At 41.3% G+C, this 21919-nt stretch overlaps 1 protein-coding gene across 3 annotated transcripts in view; it reads right to left on the reverse strand.

The window, feature by feature from the left end:
* LOC117219545 (Wnt oncogene analog 2) overlaps positions 1-20756 on the reverse strand; it is a 206377-nt gene extending 185621 nt beyond the window's left edge. Inside the window, exons 1-2 of one of the 3 annotated variants that reach the window (XM_076522574.1) lie at positions 19630-20756; positions 17797-17973 (exon numbers count right to left, since the gene is read on the reverse strand). In XM_076522574.1, the coding sequence (XP_076378689.1) occupies positions 17797-17825 (29 nt within the window). In that variant the 5' untranslated portion in view covers positions 17826-17973; positions 19630-20756. The other 2 variants (XM_076522575.1, XM_076522576.1) reach the window with 2 other exon arrangements.
* Positions 20757-21919: the final 1163 nt, after the last annotated feature.

A 21919-nucleotide genomic window follows, 5' to 3' on the forward strand; every position in this document is an offset into this window, starting at 1 on the left:
TCCGAAATCTAGAATTATTGTGAAATGTATTTCATCGTTGCGGTTTTGTCTTTAACAGTAACGACGTTTCATATTTTACGAGTGCAACAACGTTAAAAGGCTAAATTCGTTAAAGCGTATGTTTTCAAATGTCGTGTACTAAATATAACACAATTTTCATAGGACCTGTACGTGAAACTCTTTTAACACATTTGAAGTGTACATACAAAATGACTCAAACTAACATGCTACTTATTTGTCAAAAGACACCTCTATTTCACAGAATAGAAATTACTTTTACCGTCGTTCGAAATGGTTTCTTTTATTAATCCTAAAGCACGAACTTTCCATTACAATCGAATAATTATAAGAATTCACCAAAATATCAGGTGACTATGGAAATTTCGGGCACTGTAGTGTAACGGTGTTGAATTCTTGTGTCTTCGCAATTTTATATTTCAGCCGCTCAATTTTGCTACAATCGCATTAAAAAATCAGCGCTCTAGTCGTTTGAGCGGCTGAGCGACTCGATCGGCTTCGTGGAATGTTCGTTTTGGGCGGTTTGCGACGTTTCCGGGGCCACAATGTAGCGATTTAAAAGAACGATGACGAAAATTTACGGTGACCGGGCGCGACGTTACCACGATTGAACTCGCCGATACCGTTCGGCCGAACCCCGGTATAATGCGTGCAATAAAATCCGCGTTAAGCAACGGAGAGCCGGGAGATTCAGTTCGAGCGATAAATTCTTTTTCCGCTAATCTGGACCGATCGTTTTCGTGGCCGGCCGGCTCGTAAACCGCGTTGCTTATTACAATTACGAAATTCGTTTTGTTGCTGCGCGTCCCCGGCGCGTATTTATCGGCGAATCTCGCCGAGAATCGCTCGTCCGACGGAATATCAGCGTTTTAACGACTTCCATGAACTTGCCGTTTCAGTGCTAGAACGTTATTATAGATACAGCCCGCGTTTTTTTCGCCTCGGCGATTTTCATTGGTCGAATAATACAGGGTGTCCTGTTTCAAGTTTCCCTCGTAATTATCTCCTAAACCGCAGTTCGTTTCGAAAAATGTTTCGAACGAAACATTCACCCAGCTACGAGGACGACATCTTACAATGGCCAAAAATTTTTGCTCCGTCGACGTGCTTCCGAGATTTCAAGGTGATCTGGGCTTTTTTTTAAAAATGGAACCGTATATTTCTCGCCGTGTAACCGGCCAGTGCATTTCAAGGTGAATTCGTTGACCTAAATACTTCCGGTCTTTGGAGGTCGTTCGAGGTCTCCCAATGAAAACGTAAAACGATTGTGACCGTTATAAGATGTTTCCTCTCGGAACATCGGGTAAGTTCCGCTTGAAACATTTTTTTGGAAATCAACTGCCGTTTAGGAGACAACCGATGGCGAAACTTCGAACGGGACACCCTGTAGATTCGCGGATAATACGTTACTCGACCCCGAGACGCGGGAAAATCGTACGCTCGATCAATTTAGAGGGTCGAACAGAAATTACCATTGCGTTTTTATGGAGGCAACGGATGATTTCATTACCGAGGTTGTAATCGGAATCTAGGCATTTCTGCTTTTATACGCTGTCTTCGGCTCTGTTTACGATCGGTGGCAAACTTGTTAATTCTTCTAGCCTTTGATAGATTCGCAGAAGTCGCTTGATTTTGAACGTCGTGCGATTTTTAGTGGGCGGATTGATACGTTTTTTCGGGTTATACTAATTTCTCCCTGATTCGCGCCCAGATCGCGCACAAAAATGGACAATTTGGGAAGAGGAGATGCGATTATTCGAGCCTCGCGTCTCATTTTGATAGTTAACGATTATCAACAACTGTAAACCTCTTTCTAAATTGTCAATTTTTATGCGCAATCTGAGCGCGAATTAGGGAGAAATTACTGTACTTTGAAATCATCGACGATCATGTTTTCGTCGACATCGAGTTTCATCGACAGCATGCGTTCACCGACATTGCATTTCGACCAAAGAATGCATCGCGTGTTAAATTTAGGATCCTAACCAAAAGGATATAATAAATGAACAAAACAACTCTTTGCTTCTCTTTTCAAATATTGCACACATCGTTCCCTATTCGGTAATCATTTTTTACTTCACCGTCGACAATCGCTTACCGTGACAGAAATGGAAAAACTGTACGAACTTGAAATAATACAATATTCAGAAGGCTACAACAAGAAGAAACGAGTGTTAACCAGTTTCGGAACGTCGCATCAAATCTTTCGAATTCGATCTGCCGCCGAGAATCCGAAAAAGATATGCACATAGTTTCGAGATACGATTATTCGAGCCTCGCGTCTCATTTTGATAGTTAACGATTATCAACAACTATAAACCTTTTTTTAAATTGTCAATTTTTATGCGCAATCTGACCACGAATTAGGGAGAAATTACTGTACTTTGAAATCATCGACGATCATGTTTTCGCCGACGTCGAGTTTCATCGACGGCATGCGTTCACCGACATTGCATTTCGACCAAAGAATGCATCGCGTGTTAAATTTAGGATCCTAACCAAACGGATATAATAAATGGACAAAACAACTCTTTGCTTCTCTTTTCAAATATTGCACGCATCGTTCCCTATTCGGTAATCATTTTTTACTTCACCGTCGACAATCGCTTATCGTGTCAGAAATGGAAAAACTGTACGAACTTGAAATAATACAATATTCAGAAGGCTACAACAAGAAGAAACGAGTGTTAACCAGTTTCGGAACGTCGCATCAAATCTTTCGAATTCGATCTGCCGCCGAGAATCCGAAAAAGATATGCGCATAGTTTCTAACTGGTATCTCCCGCGCGGCGTCCCTCGGGAGCACATTCACCTAATTCATTTGGACCAGCGAGCGAGCGAGCGTATCCGAGCGCGAAGTCCGCGAGACAGGAAACGTTAACGATAACGCGTCCGCTCGCGTCTAAACCCCCCGGAGCAAGCAGCAACGCAGGCAGAGGTGAGTAAGGTACGAAGTCGCGATAGAGGCGACATTTTTATGTGCGACAGTCAGGTGAGGCCTCCCCCCCCCCTCTCCTCCGAACCCGTTCGCGGGACATTGGAAATTAGTATGTTGCGGTGTCGGCAATTTTCTGGCCTTTATAGGCCCGCGGCATGCGAAAACGTAACTGGCGTCGCGCGACGACGGGGGGCAAAAAGAGCGGACAGGGGGATGGGCAACGGCGATATATACGCGCAGTCGATGAGAATTTTATTCAAAGGACGGATCTGCGGTCGCTAATGGCCGCGCGAGGGCTCCCTTCGATTTTCGAGGAAACAAGCGTGCCTTGTGTTAACAACCGGCGGACCCCCGCCCGCGAGTTCTCATTAATTCTATACCATTACCGCGTAATTGTACGGCATGCGTTTTTGGTTTTCAGGGGACCGTAACGCGTGCACGCGGACGCGATGTCCCTCACGAGGGGGGGAACAGCATGAATAATCGCTGCTCGAAATTCCGCGAATCGGAAAAATTATTATGGCGGACAGGTGCTGGCCGCAGCCGGGAAACAACGCGTGCAGCGTGTATACTGGGTTAGAATCGTGGCGGCGTAAGTCACATTTTCGAACATTTCGACGGGGAAGTATGGCTCCGATCTGGCTCGCGTTCTCACATCGAATATCGGTGCTAGTTAAAACAGAATGCGTTCGAATCAGTGGCGTAAGCGTCATTCTCGAAAATGTGGATTTATGTCTTAAAATGTAATCCATACATGCGAGAAAAGTTACTATAAACTCGCTTAACCATAAATTATCTTAACATAAATAGTAAATAATAAATAACTAAAGATAAATTAAAATTATAAATAAATAATAATAAATTTAATAATAGACATGTAGAGACGTTGTTGTCTTACGCCATTATGATTTTAACAAAGCAATATATTGAAAGGATATTTATGGGATGAGAAAAGAGTCAGACACTGTTCGATTGGAATGTAATGGAGATATCGGGTTTGCTTCAGTTTTTAATCGAATTTGCAAAGTGGGACTACCTTTTAGTACGTAATACGTTTCTGGCGGGCAATTATCGCGAGCCTGTAACATTTACTTGAACGGGAGAGGGTGGTAACTTTTTTCAACGTGATGACAACTGAATTAAGATGTGAACATGAAATTAATGTTCAAACTGAATTGGATCTAGCTTTACTTGAAATTCAACTAGCTTTAATTAACGCGTTGACTGCTAAGCCGATTTTAAAGTAATCCGTTCTAGATGCCAATATTTAAAACAGAAACAATAAATAGGTGATGATAAGTAAAAAGTAATAAATAATTAATGATAAGTAAAAAACAATAAATAAATAATGATTGATAATAAATAATAAACAGATGCTTTTTGTGACACCATTTTGTTAGTAATGAAAATTTCACAAACTTTATCTTTACTTGAAATTGACTAAAATATACAGGGTGTAACCGAAGTAGGTGAACAAACTTTGGTATCGTATTTTGCACTCCCTAAGGATGAAAAAAAAGTCATATAAACATAGACGTGAAATTACTTTAAGCGAATACGAATAAATAATTAGAATTGACTGGTAAACGTGTAAAAGATTGCGCTAATGATCGTGAACAAATTGGCAGACCGTAGGCTCGTCAAGTACACGGGAGTCGCGCAATTCGATCCGAAGATTCGAGAGATAAGGTTCATGAGAAATCCGCGAGGCACATTGTTCGACGCGAAATTAAATTGGAATGCGTCGTCCGGCTGCTAAGCGGATATGACAACGCCTTTAATTCCGGCACGTGTGAGGTAAACCGAGCAAAACGCCGATTTAATCACGATTACAAAAGCGGACGGTTGTCCATTGTTCAACTGTTTCTGCCTCCGGGTCTGAATCTATGGGATGATGCTATGGACAAAGAATTTCATAAACATTTCTACCGTAGTCCAAAGAGTGGCTTCCCGAACGTTCTAATTATATTTATACGTAAAGCGTACATATGCACGTGCATTTTGAGAATCATCAGGATTTATGATCGGACGGTTGCTCTAACTTCACTTAATTAATGAATGTGAATTCTTTTATATTTTTCTGTCATGCCAATTAATAGCAAAATCAAAAGAAAGTATTTTAGTCGTTGTATAGAAGTTTTATCACCTAAAAATTTCAAAAAAGTTATACTAATTTTAAAAAACTTATACCAATTTTACAAGAAGTTGTACCACAATTTGAAAAATATTATACCAATTTTTAAAAAGTTATACCAGTCTGAGAAGCTTGTAGCAGTTTTGAAAATGTTATACTAGTTTTAATAAAGTTATACCAGTTTTACAAAAAGTTATACCAATTTCCAGAAAGTTATACTAGTTTAAAAAAAATTATACCAGTTTCACAAAAAGTTATACCAATTTAAAAAATGTTACACCAATTTTAAAAAAAGTTATAGCAGTTTTAATAATGTTATACCAGTTTAAAAAGAATTGTACCAACTTTACAAAAAGTTATACCAATTTTAAAAAAGTTATATCAGTTTTACAAAAAATTATTCGGATTTAAAAAATGTTATATCAATTTTAAAGAAAAGTTATACCAGTTTTAATAAAGTTATACTAATTTTAGAAAACTTATACTTGTTTCAAGAAAGTTATACCAGTCTTAAAAAAGTTATAGCAATTTTAAAAAAGTTATACCAGTTTTAAGAAAGTTATATCAATATTAAAAAAGTCATTCCAATTTCAAGAGAGTTATATTTTTTTTTTTTAAATTATACCAATTTCAAGGAAGTTATACCATTTTTAAAAAAGTATAATACCAGTTTTAAAAAACGTGTCCTGAAGTTCTCCAAAACAAGCCACGATGCTTGAAAGTGTCCTCTCTCGCATCTAATAATCTAACCCTCCGCAATAAATTCTGAATATTTGTCGTGCCGACCTCCTCCACGGAGGGTTAATTTCACATAGAAACGTCCGCAAGTGACAGAGTCAACAGAGCAGAGTGCTCGATCCCGATTCTGCCTTCAGGCGACAATTACCATCGCGAAGAATGAGATTGGTCCGCAGAGGCCGCGATTCGTCCCGGAAAACGGTAAACACGTTCTCCCTGAAGTGTCGTTGCGAAGAAGAGCCCGGGAGGGGCGCCTACCCCAATATGCTTTATATCTCGACGCAACAATGCCGTTACGAGGCTGGAACTGGCTAACCCGTGTGCCGGCCATTGTGCCGGCGAAACATCTGCTCGAAATACAAACCGCTAATAGAAACACGGAGAAAGGTGCTGGCGAGAGGAGTGTGTTAGGCGCTGGTACGGCGGGAGATCGAGGGAGAAAAAAATACACAGCGAGAACACGGGAGAGAAAGGAACGACAGAGGGAGGAGTAACATCGAAATTGTGTGAAAAGACGGGCATAATAGAGAAACAAGGGTAGAATCGTGCGATACGCGATACCTGGACAGCTTCCGCAGGTAATCTCTATCGTTCTCAGGCTACGCGAGCTCCTTTTATTCGGGAATCACGATCATTCTTTGTAGTCGGACGCGATATAGTAATCCCAGAACGACTTAGATTACCGAGGGTGACTTATCGGTCCATGAAATTGCCATTGCCGCAGGACGCGTCCAGAAATCCTCAGCTACGATTTACAGTGGAATAATGGCGTAGCCAGGGGGTGGCAAGTGGAGCACCCTCTAGCTAGTGATCGACGACCGGCTAACATAATACGTCAGCATAAATCTGTATACATTATTTATTAAAAGTTAACGTAACGTTCGATATTCATAAAAAAGAACTAAAATTCAGAGCTAATCTTTTTCTAGAAATAAATGGCAATTGTACGAGTAGCATGCGAAAAAAATTAGAACCGTGAACCGCGATTGTTCGCCTTGATATCTTAATCCTGGACAATAAAGAGACATTTAAGACGCCGAGAATTCTAGGAGGTTGATTTCAAGCTAAGTTTTTTGAACGTTCTGTTTAGATATCAAACAAATTTAAATAATTTACGTAATTGAAAGTTTAGATAATTTACGTAATTAGCAAGATAAATAATTCTGTGAAATTCGTAAAATTTACGCAAAAATGTCGAGTTTAGTCCAACATTTTCGCCCTCCCCTAAACGAAATCATGGCTACGCCCTTGCAGTGGTACGTTCGGATAATAGCAGGACACGGTATAAAAAAAAAACTAAAAGCCGTTATATTTCTTCTTGGTACCATTCGAAAGATCAACTATCTGGCTATAAATGCGTGTGGTGCCATTAACCTGCTTCTACATTTACGTGGGTTTTTTTTACGATTTTCTGAAAAGTGTATTTCGTGCCTTTTGTAAATTGGTGGAATTGGAAACTATTCACGAAAGGGATGGCCTAAGAAAAAATGTAATATTAGCATAACTTTCTTCAATTATTATGCAACTATACGTATAGTGAAGATATATTAAACCTTAACGGTCCAATATACGCCATATACGTACGCGGTAAAAATCGATAAAATCGTAAAATCTGAAACTATGGAACGACAGATACGATGATATCGATGAAAATACATCGATGAATTTTTATTAAAATTTATTGAAATATATTTAATATTTTTATTTAAAAAGATATTTGTTTCTACATTCGATATAAAAATCTTGAACACGCGATTTCTCGTCGTAGGACAAACAGCTTGGATTTGGCGATACGTTAAACTTTTTGAGATACTTCCGGTCCGCTTAGGGTTAACAGATTATGCTCGTTGAAATTCCATCAGGATCTCGTTTCTAGTTGACATATTCGTATAGGAAAGAACCAGAAAGAATGAAAATAGATCCAACGGATTTAATGAGTAGAGCATGTTTTCCCAAGCCATGGTGTGAAAGACAAAAGATGCTGTGAACGCATAAAATCCGCAGTCTAGTTATCAGCGGGGCCACGCCGGGCGATGAGAGCGAGACTTTTAACGATTCGTCCATTGAGCCGTATAATCGTAAAAAGTGCCGGGAATGGACTTCGGATTTAAAGGCGTTGCGTGGCCAGCGCTAGAGCCGGCGAAATAACTTACTTAAGGGAGTGCTGGAGAGAGCTCTCTATGGGCCACCATCATAAACGTTGTTCGCACCTTATACCTGCGCGGTTTTATATGTACTTATATAGAGATTAGACGCACTTTTGTTCGGATATCGTCCTAACGAGCTGGATCACGCAACCTTCTCTCGCACGCATTGGATTCCTAAGAATTAAAGTGCTCTCATCTTCGTCGGTGCGTACTTTTTCGTATCTCGTAGAACGCTGCACAGTACGCCGACACGTAAAGTAATATGTCCAATGAACGAACATCACGCAAAAAATTTATCATTAGACTGCGGATTTTATGCATTTATGACAAAACTTGTAAAACACAAGACTGTGAAGACGTTAGAAAAATTTGAGGATATCGTTACATTATTTCCAACTTTATCAAGTTGATTATTAAAACAGGAAAGACGTTATCGTCTAATTTAAATTTCTTACTATTAACGTAGACAATTCTTATTTTCCATAAAGATCCGCGGTCTAGAAAATCTTCGTCACATTAACACTGTAATATACGTGTGGCTGTCACAATGCAGGGTGTCCCAAAAATGTCTCGCAATCTGGAAATGAGGGGTACCTAAGGTCATTTGAAGTAACTTTTTCCTTAGCGGAAATGCAACCCGCGACTTTGTTCACGAGTTATCAACGAAAAACACTGACCAACGAGGGACGAGCTCGGCTGACGCGGGCGGCCCAGCCAACGAGCGCACGAAACCCGGTTCCGCCTCTCGCCAGACGAGCTCGCCTCTCATTGGTCAGTGTTTTTCGTTAATAACTCGTGAACAAAGCCGCGGATTGCATTTTCGCTAAGGAAAAAGTTACTTCAAATGACCCGAGGAACCCACCATTTCCGAATTGCGAGACATTTTTGGGACACTCTGTATAAAATCAGATTGCAACGAGATGACTGTTTCATATTTTAATTCAATTACTAACATTTATTTGTTCACCTAATCAGTCAGCTGTTTCTGACGAGTATACGAGGCCTAACACGAAACGTTGCCACATCCTCGTGACGTGAAAAAACCAACTAACTGATTGAGACAAAGCGATTAACACTTTGACTGCCGCGTCACTCGTATACTTTCGAAGTTGTGGCAGTGAAAGTGTTAATTATGCCTTAGTACGAAACGATTCAGTGCTTGCACCGCTGGTTGCACCGCGCTGTCGGTCTCTCGGAGTTAATATTTCGATGGTATCGCGATCGGTAGGCAGCCCCGATACAACGACACCGATAGCCATCGGATTTCAGGATCACCTGTCGATGCCCGATTTACGACCGGCCGGCGAGGTGAAAATTTGCGAGAATGCTTTTATCGTAGTCGCGTGTACCGGCTCCGGCGACAGCATTATTACGGCCCGTTGTCCATAAAGCACTTGGCAATAGGGTCGCGGCATAAATAACGCGATATCATAAAGCTAATGACGTCCCATTAAAGCGCCGCCGCGCCGCGTGAAATCTACGCTCGCGAAATTCACGGTGGACAGTAAAGATTTTTACGACGGTGGCCGAAGACACCATTGGGACACCAACACGACACCATTGGGACACCAACGGGACACCGACCGGACACCGACGGGAGAGCATTGGGACACCGAGAACGGGACACCAAAGGGAACACGAGGGACGAGTACGCGCGCGACCATAAAACGGGAATCTACAATGAGCACACATTGTGCTCGGCCGATCAGCCTCCCTCGTCCTGTGCAAACACCGTTGCGCAACGCGACTTCCGGCGCGGTCGATTCGCGAAGATCCAAAAGACCTCTTATCGCCGGGAACAATAACACTTGTGTTTTGCTCGTGGTTACGCGGTACGCGACCGCCGATGAATCGTGTACTTTCTCCCTTGATACCGCGGACGTGCTTTTGTAGCCGATTTTTCGACCGCGGACCAAGATCGTGCGTCAATAAACGTTTGTTATTGGAGAATTACGGGGAAAGTCCGTTGCCGTTGATGCATTTTAAACGAGCACGTCGCAGGATATATCCGTGAAATTTCGCACTTTTATATCGTACTTTGGGAGTTGTTCGGAGAAATGTTTATTATCGGGCCGCGGATTTTACGGGTTTCTCGGCAAAAATTGGTAAGTCGAGAACAATACTGCAAAGAGATTAGAGGAATTCGAGAATATTTTCATATTATGTTTAGCTTAAAATTATTGAAAGAGAAAAGTCATCGTCATTTTTGAACGCAGGCAATTTTTATTTTGCATACAAATCCGCGGACTATTTGTTACGGTTCAACAACGGATGAGTATAATTTAGGTTGAATCAATTAAATTGTTATTAAATAATTTAGGGTACGTTCGATGTATCGACGGGCACGTCGCAGAATTTTTAGAAAATGTCCATCCTTGTGCCGCACTTTGGAGTTGTAATGTTTGTTACAATTAAACACGAGATAATTTTTTTGAATTGGAATATGCGTTTAGCAAACAGTTACAGTAACTATAGTAACTATTCTAATTACTCTAGTTACTACTACTTTACTCTAGTTACTACTATAGTAACTAGAGTAATTACAATAATTACAATAATTAAAGTAATTGTACTTTATACTTGATTCTCTTCATGTTTTTTTTTTAAATACAACACTTTTGCAGAATATAATAATCTAATAAAGAATATCAAAGTGTGTATTCTCCTAAACCAGTTAGCTGTTTTCGACGAGTATACTCGTCACGAAGAAATAGCAGCATCTTTTGTCATAAAACAGCTGATCGGTTAAAATGTGAAAGACGTTTTTTAATTATTACGACGAAAGTATCTATAATTATTACGATTTTCGGAAAATGAAACATGAAAATTCATACAAAATAGTCGTTTCTTGACGCAGTTTTCGCGTAGAAACTTTTCTGTTAAATTTCATCGTAACGATAAAATTGGTCGACAGGATTGTTTAAAACGATATGTGTGAAATGATTGAAAAATAAGTAGACGTTGAATACTCTATATATGAATACTATATCATCGTTGAATACTTTTTTTAATTAAAATACGTGTAAAATACTAGATACTTTTATATTGAATACATAAATCGATTGGTGATTGCTTTGGCAATTTGTATTTAATCGTGTTACAGAATGTTATAATATTTCATAATTTTCGTCCGATAAGAATAGAAACACTTGCATTTGCGGTAGCGTGTCCGAATACAAAATTAATTACTTTCTGAAATTCAATTTGTTAGACGAGATAACTAATAAATATTCGCATTTCATTTTTACACTTCCGTGTCTAAAGAACTCTGTTTTACGACCAACACGATGATGAATTAACACGGCACAAACAAATTACGGAGGATACATTTTTGTAAACAAAGAACAATCTCTTCTACGCAGCTCTATTTCTGCGCAATTTGTATTTAGAAAAGCGTATTGCACATATATAATACGTTTGCAACCAATACCAATCGATATGTTCCTTCGAAAATAGAAGCGAATAAGAGTATTCTTAGCATACACTTGGGTAAAGAATACGAAATACGAGCATACTGACAAAGAGAATATGAAATACCGGTGTATTCAACATTCTACGAAGCAACAAAATACATTTTGCATTTGCTTAACTATTAAATACTATAATTAATCACATTTGACGTTCAAAGGCTACTTCAATTACGACTTGATAACGTATTCGTCATTCGAATACATTTCGAAATACTTTTTTGCCCATCTCTGGCTGGATAACAACGATTATCTAGAATTTTCTACGAGCCAGTTTCTCGGTCATTTGTCCTCCAACGAGTGCGTTTGCCTCTCTTCCCGCGGATCCGGTGCACGCGGATTGTGATATATGTACGTGCTTGTGTTCGGTCGAGTGTCTGAAACGTCGAGCTGTGCAACCAGACATGATTCCTGCCGTTTGTTCCAGTCATTCCAATAAAATGACGGAATAGTCCTGATCGTGTCGCCTGCGGCGCACTGGTTCCCTATTGTTCACGCATAAACTCCGGCTGAATGGAACGAGCACTCCACCGCTAGAAAATAATTGGACCTCTCAATGGGGATGTCAGGCCATTAAGTATACACTGCTGATCTCTTTATTTACGCGTCTAAGCCCTCGAGCCCTCGATTTGAATGTTTCTCTCTTACGCGTTCTCTTATCGATCACGATAAAAGGAAATGGTCTAAGCGAATGCTGTTCGCTTTGACGAAAGCTGTCACTACGCAAACTTGAACTACTCGAACGTTTCGCAATGGGATCGATATTATCGTATTATACACGTTTTTGTCGTATTGCGATCCATTAGGCTACGGTCTGAAGCGAAAACTTGTGTTTCCTAACGGATACAGCGGTCGTTAGTAGTTTAATAATTCTGTTCGTCAACATTTTTCAAAAAAAAAAACGTGTAGTTTAAGATACTTCTTCGAGACGCGTTATATTTTTCCATAAACCTTAACCCGAGAAAGATAACCTACGTCGCAGAGGCGCCTGCGAAGACTGTTGATTTTTGTTAATTTTTCATAGAGGTCTAGTGATTTAAGTTTAAAACTACTTAAAATATAAAAAAATATAATATAAATGCATTTTATTTTTACAATAATGCCAAACCTTTAAAATGACTAGATTAACTTAAATAAATATCCATTGTTAGTATAAAATTGACGCCTTAGAAAAGCATGCGCCTCTGAAGCGTATGGTTATGGTTTTACGTACGTTGTCATATGGTTATCTTTCTAGGGTTAATGAAATACACGAGAATTTCAATTAACCGTGGCGTCTGGATGTTAGTAATTAATTTGTATCAACTTATGCTTGTTTTATTGCGTTTTACGAACTTCCACATGTATGAGTGCGATATGCGAATGCAATCTAGCGATCATCTAGTGATCTGACAACTGCAGATTGTATGCATTTGTGGATAAAAAAAAATAAGTGGATCAATATTACAAAACAGTGGAAACTTTTACAGCATTGAAAAATACTGCTGCATTATTTGCAATTCATTCTAATTATCTGCACCTTGCAACTGGTGCAGATAAATTAAATTCTGCATAAAAATATACAATCTATTAAACATTCGGTTTTTCTTTCGGCAGAACGAGCGATACTTACGGTCGCCAGCGGAAGTTTTCCCTGCATCTTTTACGATAGACAAACTATTTCAAAATTGGACCAAATGAACATTTTTTGGACATTGTCCTCCCTCTAAAGCTCAGAAGAGTTCAAATGATATGGTGCAGTTTGAAAAATGTTACACCTTTTTTAACCCTTAACCGAACTGTCAATTTCTGCCAGTTATTGCTTCAATAAATATTGCACAATTCCAAATCAGCAAGTGCAAGTATATTTACGTCAAAACATCGCAAACTTGATGAGCCAATAAAGAATTACACGAATGTTTAAATAATTACACCAACGTATCCTTAACATTGACTCGATTAACCCTTTGCACTCGCGTAGTGGCACCGATACACCGTTAAAATTATTACATCACGTTCCAAGATCATTTTTACATTAACAAAGTTTAGATTGAAAAAATTGCTAAAAATGTAATATTTGTATAAATCACAATACTCAATTTCATATGCACAAAATGCACTTTGTCAAAAGGAAATGCAAATGGAAATGCAATAAAGCGAAAAAATTACTTTAGATTCACCGTTAAAATGTCTTCGAGGGCAAAGGGTTGAAGTTGCGTGAGGCCGACGCGACCAAAATCCGGGGTTAAGGGTTAAAAGATGTTCGAGAACGCTTTCGCGAGTCGCCCGGCACGAAACGCGCCGAGTTTGGCCGGCATTCGGCAAGTCGATATCACCGGTATGCGAATTTTGTCGCGAAGATGACGGAGGGCCGGCGAATTCGCGCGAGACCCGTCGGGAAACACGATCGTCGCGATGGTATCTAGCGGCGAACATCCGGCGGGACGCCTCGGATATAAGTTCCATTGGGCGTCGCGTCGGACGCGAAAGGAGGAAGAGAAAGAAGAAACAGACGGTGAAAGAGAGCCCGGCCGCACCGTTAGTCATTGGCTGCTAACACCGGCAAAACCAACTCCTTTCGAGCGTGGGTCGCGCGAGTATTTAATAGGAAGCAATGAGCAACAGGTCCAACCGAGCGTGCTTGGGCTACGCCCATTCGAACACGTTCCCCATCCTGGAACCGCTATTTTCTCTTCACCGGCGTGGCTTTTCTCCCTTCTACGATCCCGACGTCGACTAACCGGAAGCCAACGTCTTGATCTACCGTGGCAGGAGCGCCTCGATTCACATCGTGTCCCCACTCTCGGACATCCGGGCTCGCTCCTGTCGTTTCGAACAATTCTAACACTAAACCCCTTCGTCGTACCAAGTTCTTTACAATTACAATGATTAGAAGAACTTTTCGATCACGATAATTTCTTAGAAAAAGAAAAAAGAAACTTTATATTTACTGCGTGTCGACATCTACTTGAACGGTTAACCCTTTGCACTCCACTGTCCCATCTCGTGGGACATCGTAATTCTAGCATATCACTCGGATGTCCCCTCTCGTGGGACATTCAAGTTTATTAGTGATTACGGGAAATTGAGTTATTTCAGCGCAACTTTTTGAAACATGCATGTTTCCCTGAAGTTTTCTCTTGATATGGCACAAGAAATCAAATCAAAATATAGTAAAATTGCTAAGATATATACAAGAAATGTCAGCGGGTTTTGACGAGAACGTGAGAGGCGTGCTCACGACGGTCCGAGCACTTCAAAGGCGCCATTTGAAAAGAGCGATAAGGCAAGTTTGTAGAAGAAAGGTCGGTATGCGAACATAGCACGCACTGTATAGTGAGATTGATAATCATAAAATCTGGAGGAAAAGATTTTCAAAGCTGAACTCAGTCTGATTTGAAGCGTCGAGCGGTACAGATAGATCTAACGAGTGAGAAAATCGGAAAAGTGATTCTTTTCTTGGTAAATAAATTGTTTGGTAAAAGTTTTTTTGGTAAATATCATCTTGTCAGTTAGTAATAATAATTAGAAATTTTCAACCTATGTATTTATTCATATTTTTTATTAGAACAATGGCAAAACGTTCAAACACGAATGAGTCTCATGACACAAGTAATAGCGAAGATGAGCTCCAGATAGACGTTTATACAGATATGTTAGAAAGACTAACTGTAGAAGGTCCTACTGATGCTTTCACAAAGATAATATTTGGGCGCGCTTCGATAAAAATTCTACCGTGCATCACCGTACGTACTTCATAAATAAATATTTCAAACGAAGTCGTTCGTTTGCGAGCAAATTGCAATGGTAATTGTATCATGTATCGCCACATGTACTTTATAAATAAATATTTCAAACGAAGTCGTTCATTCGCGAGCACGTTGCAATGGCAATTGTGCTATATCAAATGAATTTCATGCATGACTATGTTTAAATGAAGTGCACCATTTTTGAGCAGGTTTTAGTAAAAATTGTATCGTGCACCATAAAGCGTATTAATAAATATAAATAAATATATATAATATAATAAATAAATATATAATATATAATAAAATAAATATATATAATATAAATAAATATTTTAAACGAAGCGGTTCATTTGTGAGCGCGTTGAAATAGAAATTGAAGTATTCGTCACCGAATGTATTTTATAATAAACTTATATACGTTATAAACATTTTCCAAGGGTAACAGTAGAGAATTCGTCATAATTATTGATTTTGGTAATTGCCACGTATGCCGAATGCCGAGCGATGCCAACGTTCGTTAATTAAATATTTATAGTTCGTTGTTATTATAAATCGAACAGAGAATGCGTAAAACATAGCGTCGCGCCGAATGCGAAAAGTAATGTTACAGCATTTTCCTCGTGGCAGGAGGACGAGCAGAGGTAGACCGCTGTGCGGCGCGGTAGGTGATCTCGCGAGGCGAAACCAATTTTCCACGAGGCGCGATCACGTCGTTTATTGTTTCTTGTTGGTGGCGTGGTCGGTGGCGGCGTCCGAAGAGCATGGGGTGGCGAGCACGGGGGAGGGGTAGAAATTTTAAGGAGCGAACGAAACGGAGGTCCCGTGATGGGCTCTCGGGATCTCTTTAAAGTGCCGCGGTCTTTCGATAATTAGAGGGCAGCCATTGTTACACCGGGCTTCGAGGAGAGCTCTGGGGACCAAGTGAGAAAGAAACGGAGGGTGGGGGGCCCACGGAGAGGACGCGGGCCCGCAGACGGCGAAACGAGGACCCCATACTATCTTCTTCCCTTCGCGCGGCACGGCGCGGCGCCGAGAAAAAAAGTCACCGGCTACCCACGGAAATAAGTACGTGATCCCCGAAGCCGCCACGCGATATGTACGAATGAATCTCGCTGGAGTTTGGGGAAAGGTCGCGTGAACGCGGAAAGGCAAGAATTCAATGTGCGTCAAGGCACATTGTGCTTCATTATGCTGGTTCATCGAAAGAAAGAGAGAGATATATAAGATATAATATATATAAGATATAAGATATATATAAGATATAATATATATATAAGATATAAGATATATATAATATATAAGATATAATATATATAAGATATAAGATATAATATATATAAGATATATATATATATATATATATATATATATATATATATATATATATATAAAGAGACAAATATATGTATATGTGAACACCTTTTCAGACGGTATAACTTTTTCTCCAACTGGACCAAATAAGTTGAATGTTTTTAGATGTCAGACAATGACTAAAATGCTCTTTTTAATTTTGTTATTACATGGAATGACAAGAAAGATTAGAAAAACTTATGTTTTCTAACTTTTTTTAATCGGAATGTATACCAAAAATGAAAAAAATACGTTTCTTAGATCTCGATAATAATTTTCATGAGTTATAAATAATATAATTAAATTACAAAATTTTTGTAATAGTGTCAGCGTTTTCCATTTCATCCGCTCTACTATAATTTTAGTCATCAATTTTTATGTAATACACTTTTTGGGACGCTTCTACTCTACACGATAAAACACGTAAGGATTTTAATTAATCATCAGAAGCTCGGCATTTGAATAACATTTTGATCCTGAGGAACAAAATGGATCCCCGAGTCTCGGTGTCCGAATGTTAAATACAACTTGCAAATTTCTTCGAGTGTCCTATCTTTTCAGATAAGCAATTGCTGGCGCCGATTTCACGATCGCAGACTACAACTGATTTTCCCTAATGGCAACATTTTTCAACAAATTTCTCGAACTATGTTTTATTTATTTAATTAGTAACGAGAAACGCTATTAAAGTACACATAGAATGTATTAATGAGATGGTTGCGATAGATTTCTCGTTTGATTTCGACGTTCGACAATAGAGACACCAAAAATATCAATTTCGGTACAGTAGTCATTCGCTAGGGTAATAATTCTTGTTACACGATCCGAACAGAGAAAATTCGATTAATATAGCAAAGGTTTAAATATGCGAGTAAACCTAAATGCTCTTGACGGAGCATAGAAGTTTACGGAAGAAATAAGCTGAGGTATTAATACCTATTTAAAAAATTTAATCTTTTCTGATTTGTATATTCTTTGATTTGTTTATTTTTTTCTGATTTGTATATTCTCTGTTGTATATTTTTCAAAGAATCCCTCTGTGAAATCCCCAAAATCCTCGTTATATGCTTGATATCAAAGTTTGATCGTCAGCTTTTTAAATATTAATGTTCTTTAGAAAGCGGATTTGTTCAAGGTTCACTGATTTTCCACCGTAATACGTGAACAAAGCTCGGTCTGCGACCCGCGGATAGTCTGCCAAGCTGTTCAAAACTTTGAAAAGAAGAATAATGTGAGCAAGAACTCTTCTCGTTTCGTAGAAACAATAGGTACTTACCCGAGCAACAAGCGGCTGATCTCCTTCATTGCTGCGGAATCAACGTATCCTAGAGTTTCTCATCACAACAAGCAAGGGAAGCGTCCGTCAACGAAACAACCGGTCCCCTTTCAGCTTCGTGTGCAAGCGGATTCGCCTTGTCCAGACGACGACGACAACGACGACGACGACGACGTCCTACGATGGATCACACGAACGAGTAATTAGTACGTTCCCCGTTTTCATAAATCATCGCGCCCGTCCGACAAACACGGGGACGCTTTCTCTTCGCGAAAGAATGTCGTCGATCGACCGGTCATGCGATTTTTCGGCTACGTCGTTCAACGAACAACCATCGGTTCGCGTCACCATCGGCAACGGTGCGTTCGAGCCTCGACCTGCCCTTTTCCTCTAACTTTTGATTACCCATGAAAAATGCTTCGCGAATTTTCATCTACAACGCTAATCCCGTAAACGAAATTGCCGGTTACAGTAATGTCTCCCTAAATTGACGCACAGATCGTGCACAAAAATGGACAATTTGGGAATAGAAGACACGATTGTTCGAGCCTTGCAGCTCGTTTTTATAGTAGTCGACAATTTATAACTATAAAAACGAACCGCAAGGACCGAATAATCGTGTATTATCTTTCTAAATTGTCCATTTTTGTGGAGGACAATCTGAGCGTCAATTAGAGAGACATTGCTGCATTTTGTTATACTTTAACGAACGCGACGATTCCGTTTTGCAAAACGTTGAACTTTCGTTGATGCAGAATGACATTTACTACGACGACGCTATTTCTCCCCGAAAGGTTTCGGACAATGTTTCATTGGTTAGTGGACTGCGGATTTTTATGCGAAATAAAAACTGTCCCCGTCGATTCTAAGATATAGAAACTAAACAGAAAATTCGTTGTTTCCGTAATTATTTGGATGGATCGAAAATAATACATTGACACATTTTTCAATTGCTCCGATCTTTCTACTTAAACCGCAACTACTCAATGTTGCTATAAATCCATAAAAATCCGCGGTCTATTCATCAGTTGTAATTAGACCACGCACTTTGTACGCGCTTATGGCAAAAATGGGCGTGTCAAATTCAAAACAGCGAAGAGATTCGAAGCATTTCTAATTTCAACTTATTAATATTATTAGATAAAAAAAAATCAGATTACACTCGACTCTTATATTCTGCAATCAATGTATAAAATTTCTATTTTGCACAATGATCCGCAATCCAGTCACAATCACCCTTTGATCTCTAAGGACGACCAGAGATCGCCGACAGGCTATAGATCGCTCGACTATTTTCCGGATCTATACCCGAACACTCGGTACAATCGACATCAAAATCACGCGTGTCTTTAAACAGTTGCAAAGCCAAGTCGATCCGTTCGCCAAGTTCTTGTATCCGGAAATCTCACTGACGAAGTCACCGAACGAGTCACAAAAAACGCACTGCGTGAACCAGTCCGTCAAGATCAATTCTCGCTTCTGCCACCAAAAATCGAGCCGCACCGAATTCCGACTATGTATCGCGCCGGGCGAAACGGTCCCGCGATACCCGGAGAGAGATCGAGCGAAACCGGCGAGCACGAAATTGAATCTCGATCGTGCGGGATATTTCGCCGGCTCGCGCCGGGCGAACGTTCGGCTCGCGTTCCCGGCCGGGAACGGTGAAAACGAGCGAACCCGGCCGCGGACACTTCGCGTTAATTAATGTTCGCTTTGTGCTCGTTCCGGCTATGGTTGATTAGTGGCCGCGCGTCGCGAGATAAATCGCGCGCTGACTTTCCGTGCAACCGGTGGTTACCGAGAGCCGACGGCCTCGCGATTACTACAATTTACCAAAGTTCCTGTTCTCTTCTTTTGCCGTGGCCCTGTCTCGCCGGGGGTAAGAGGGAACGGATAAACGGCGGTTTCCACTGGTCTCAACTGCGGCGAAACGCTACACTTCGGAACATTGAAACGCGGCGTGGATCGCGCGCGCCGGCTAACAGTTCCAGACTGTTCGCCGCGATATCATTATCTGGGCTCGAGCTACCTGCTCCCGGAATAGCTTCATTCGACTTTATTGTTGTGCCTTCTCTTATCCGGGGAAACCACAGGCCGAGGAACAGGGATTAGGATCACCTTCGTCTCCGGAGGTTTACAATCCTTTTCAGTAAACGTAAACAGGGTGGTAGCCCGCGATCCACAGTCGATCGTACAGCCGATAATCTTCAATCGAAACTTGTTTACACGAATGTGCTTGGATACATCGAGTCTCTGGCTTCGTATACTTCCATGCTCCTCTGCGAGCAACAATGGAATTCGTTGCCACGCGATCAGAAATTCTTCGCGGTCGTTGACCGAGCTACGTTTCGATCATTTTCATTATAATGTTTCGTATTTTGTTTTTCCTCGTCAAACTATGTCTACTCTCTCAAACTATGCTGTTTTAACAATTCAGTTCGAACTTGCGCCATCGACTAAATCCATAAGCTGCGTCCATATTCGGATCCTTTCGATCCTCGATCGCCTGCAGTCAACAATCTCTGCACCATCGATCAAAATACGTCCGTTTTCGCATACATCTTACATTTCGTCTCCTTTCGTCCGACCACGTTCGACCAGAGTTCACGTTTACGACTTACGAACAATTACTAGCAACATCTTCGCACCAAATTCATCCTCCGAGCTACGTCTTTGCTTCTTCGCGCTTCATCCTCTCTCGCCCAATCGCGTTCGATCGGAGTCGACCCGCGCGGCCGACACTTTTTCATACCCAGATCATCCACCGAACTTTGCTTGTTTTCGTATTCGTTCGATTCTCGGTCGTCCGATGCTCAGCAACACAGTCGACACCGAATTTCCTGGCTAAGCAACGTCCGTCCCGGTGCTCTTTTATCGGCCATGCGCACTTGCAAATTCACCCGTCCAAGCCGCGTCTTCGCTTCGTTACACTCGATGCTCTTCGGTCGGACTACGTCTGGCCGGAGTCGAGTCCCTCGGCAAGCAGATCCAGCGGTTCGCCGTTCATTCCGCGCGACAAAGGCGAGCCGCGCGGTTTATCAGTTGCGACGGTGCGCGACGCGTTCCGGGCGATCGGGATGCGAGAGGTAAACGGCGCGCGGATGCTGATGAGGCGTTTTTATTGGTAGATTCGCGAGGAGAAATTAAGGGCGACGCGGCCCGGGCGAGACCGGCGATGGAACGTTCGGTTTCGAAGTCGGCGCTTGGCCGGATGATAATTGGGCCCCGGTTCCCAGCCACTGTTTCTTTGATAACAGGTTCTCCGGTATCCACGGAGTGCACCGGAGAATTTCGCCGGGCACGGCGCAACCGTGTCGCGCATGCGTTCATCCTTCCCGTGCCGGGGACGTCTCTTCTTTGAGAGGTCGTAAAGATAATGCCCACATCGCCAGCCGGCGGCAAACAGACCAGAACGGAAAATTTATCCGGATTCTATTTGAATGGAGATCGTTCGCGACGATTAATTAATCCGCCGGCTGCATCGGACTCGGCCATCATGGGGGCTCTGAATTACCCATTACCTCCACTGCCCACCCCCTCCTGCCGTTCCGCACAACCGTGCCCGGTCTTCTCCTATCCCGGAATCCCATCCTACCGGTGCGCCGGCCAACGGCAGATGCCAACCCTCGAAAACCGCTCCCCCCGGCAAACGGTTTTAAATAATTAGTTCGGTTAGCGTGAATCTTGCTTATTTGCGCGATCGTTTATCCTGCGGTCTCCTCCGGCTCGCCAAGAAGCTGCGTAGTCCGCGTTTAACGCGGCGCGATTCAATTTTGCGAGGCAATTACCGAACGGGCCAGGCCGGGCCGGGCCGCGGGCTTTTATTTTTACACCGACGACGAGCCGCGCGGCCCGCAGGAGGGACCGGCGCGGCGGTTTTCTTCGGCATTTCGCAACGATGCTTCAAAATTGCTAGAGAGTTATTTCTCGTAATGTTCACGCGTGTTTTGTGACCCGTGGCGATTGTGTCGCTGCGACAGTCGAGATTAGAGGCGGATTTATCGTTTTTCTTTTATTTAGCATCTGGTATCTCGCCTGAGTAAGCCGTTCGTATCGGCTTACGGGAGAATAAGCTATAAATATATAATATTCTATGAAACATTTTTAATAATATATAATACAT

This window comes from Megalopta genalis, chromosome 6, assembly GCF_051020955.1.
Source record: "Megalopta genalis isolate 19385.01 chromosome 6, iyMegGena1_principal, whole genome shotgun sequence".
In the NCBI taxonomy this organism is placed as follows: Eukaryota; Metazoa; Arthropoda; class Insecta; order Hymenoptera; family Halictidae; genus Megalopta; species Megalopta genalis.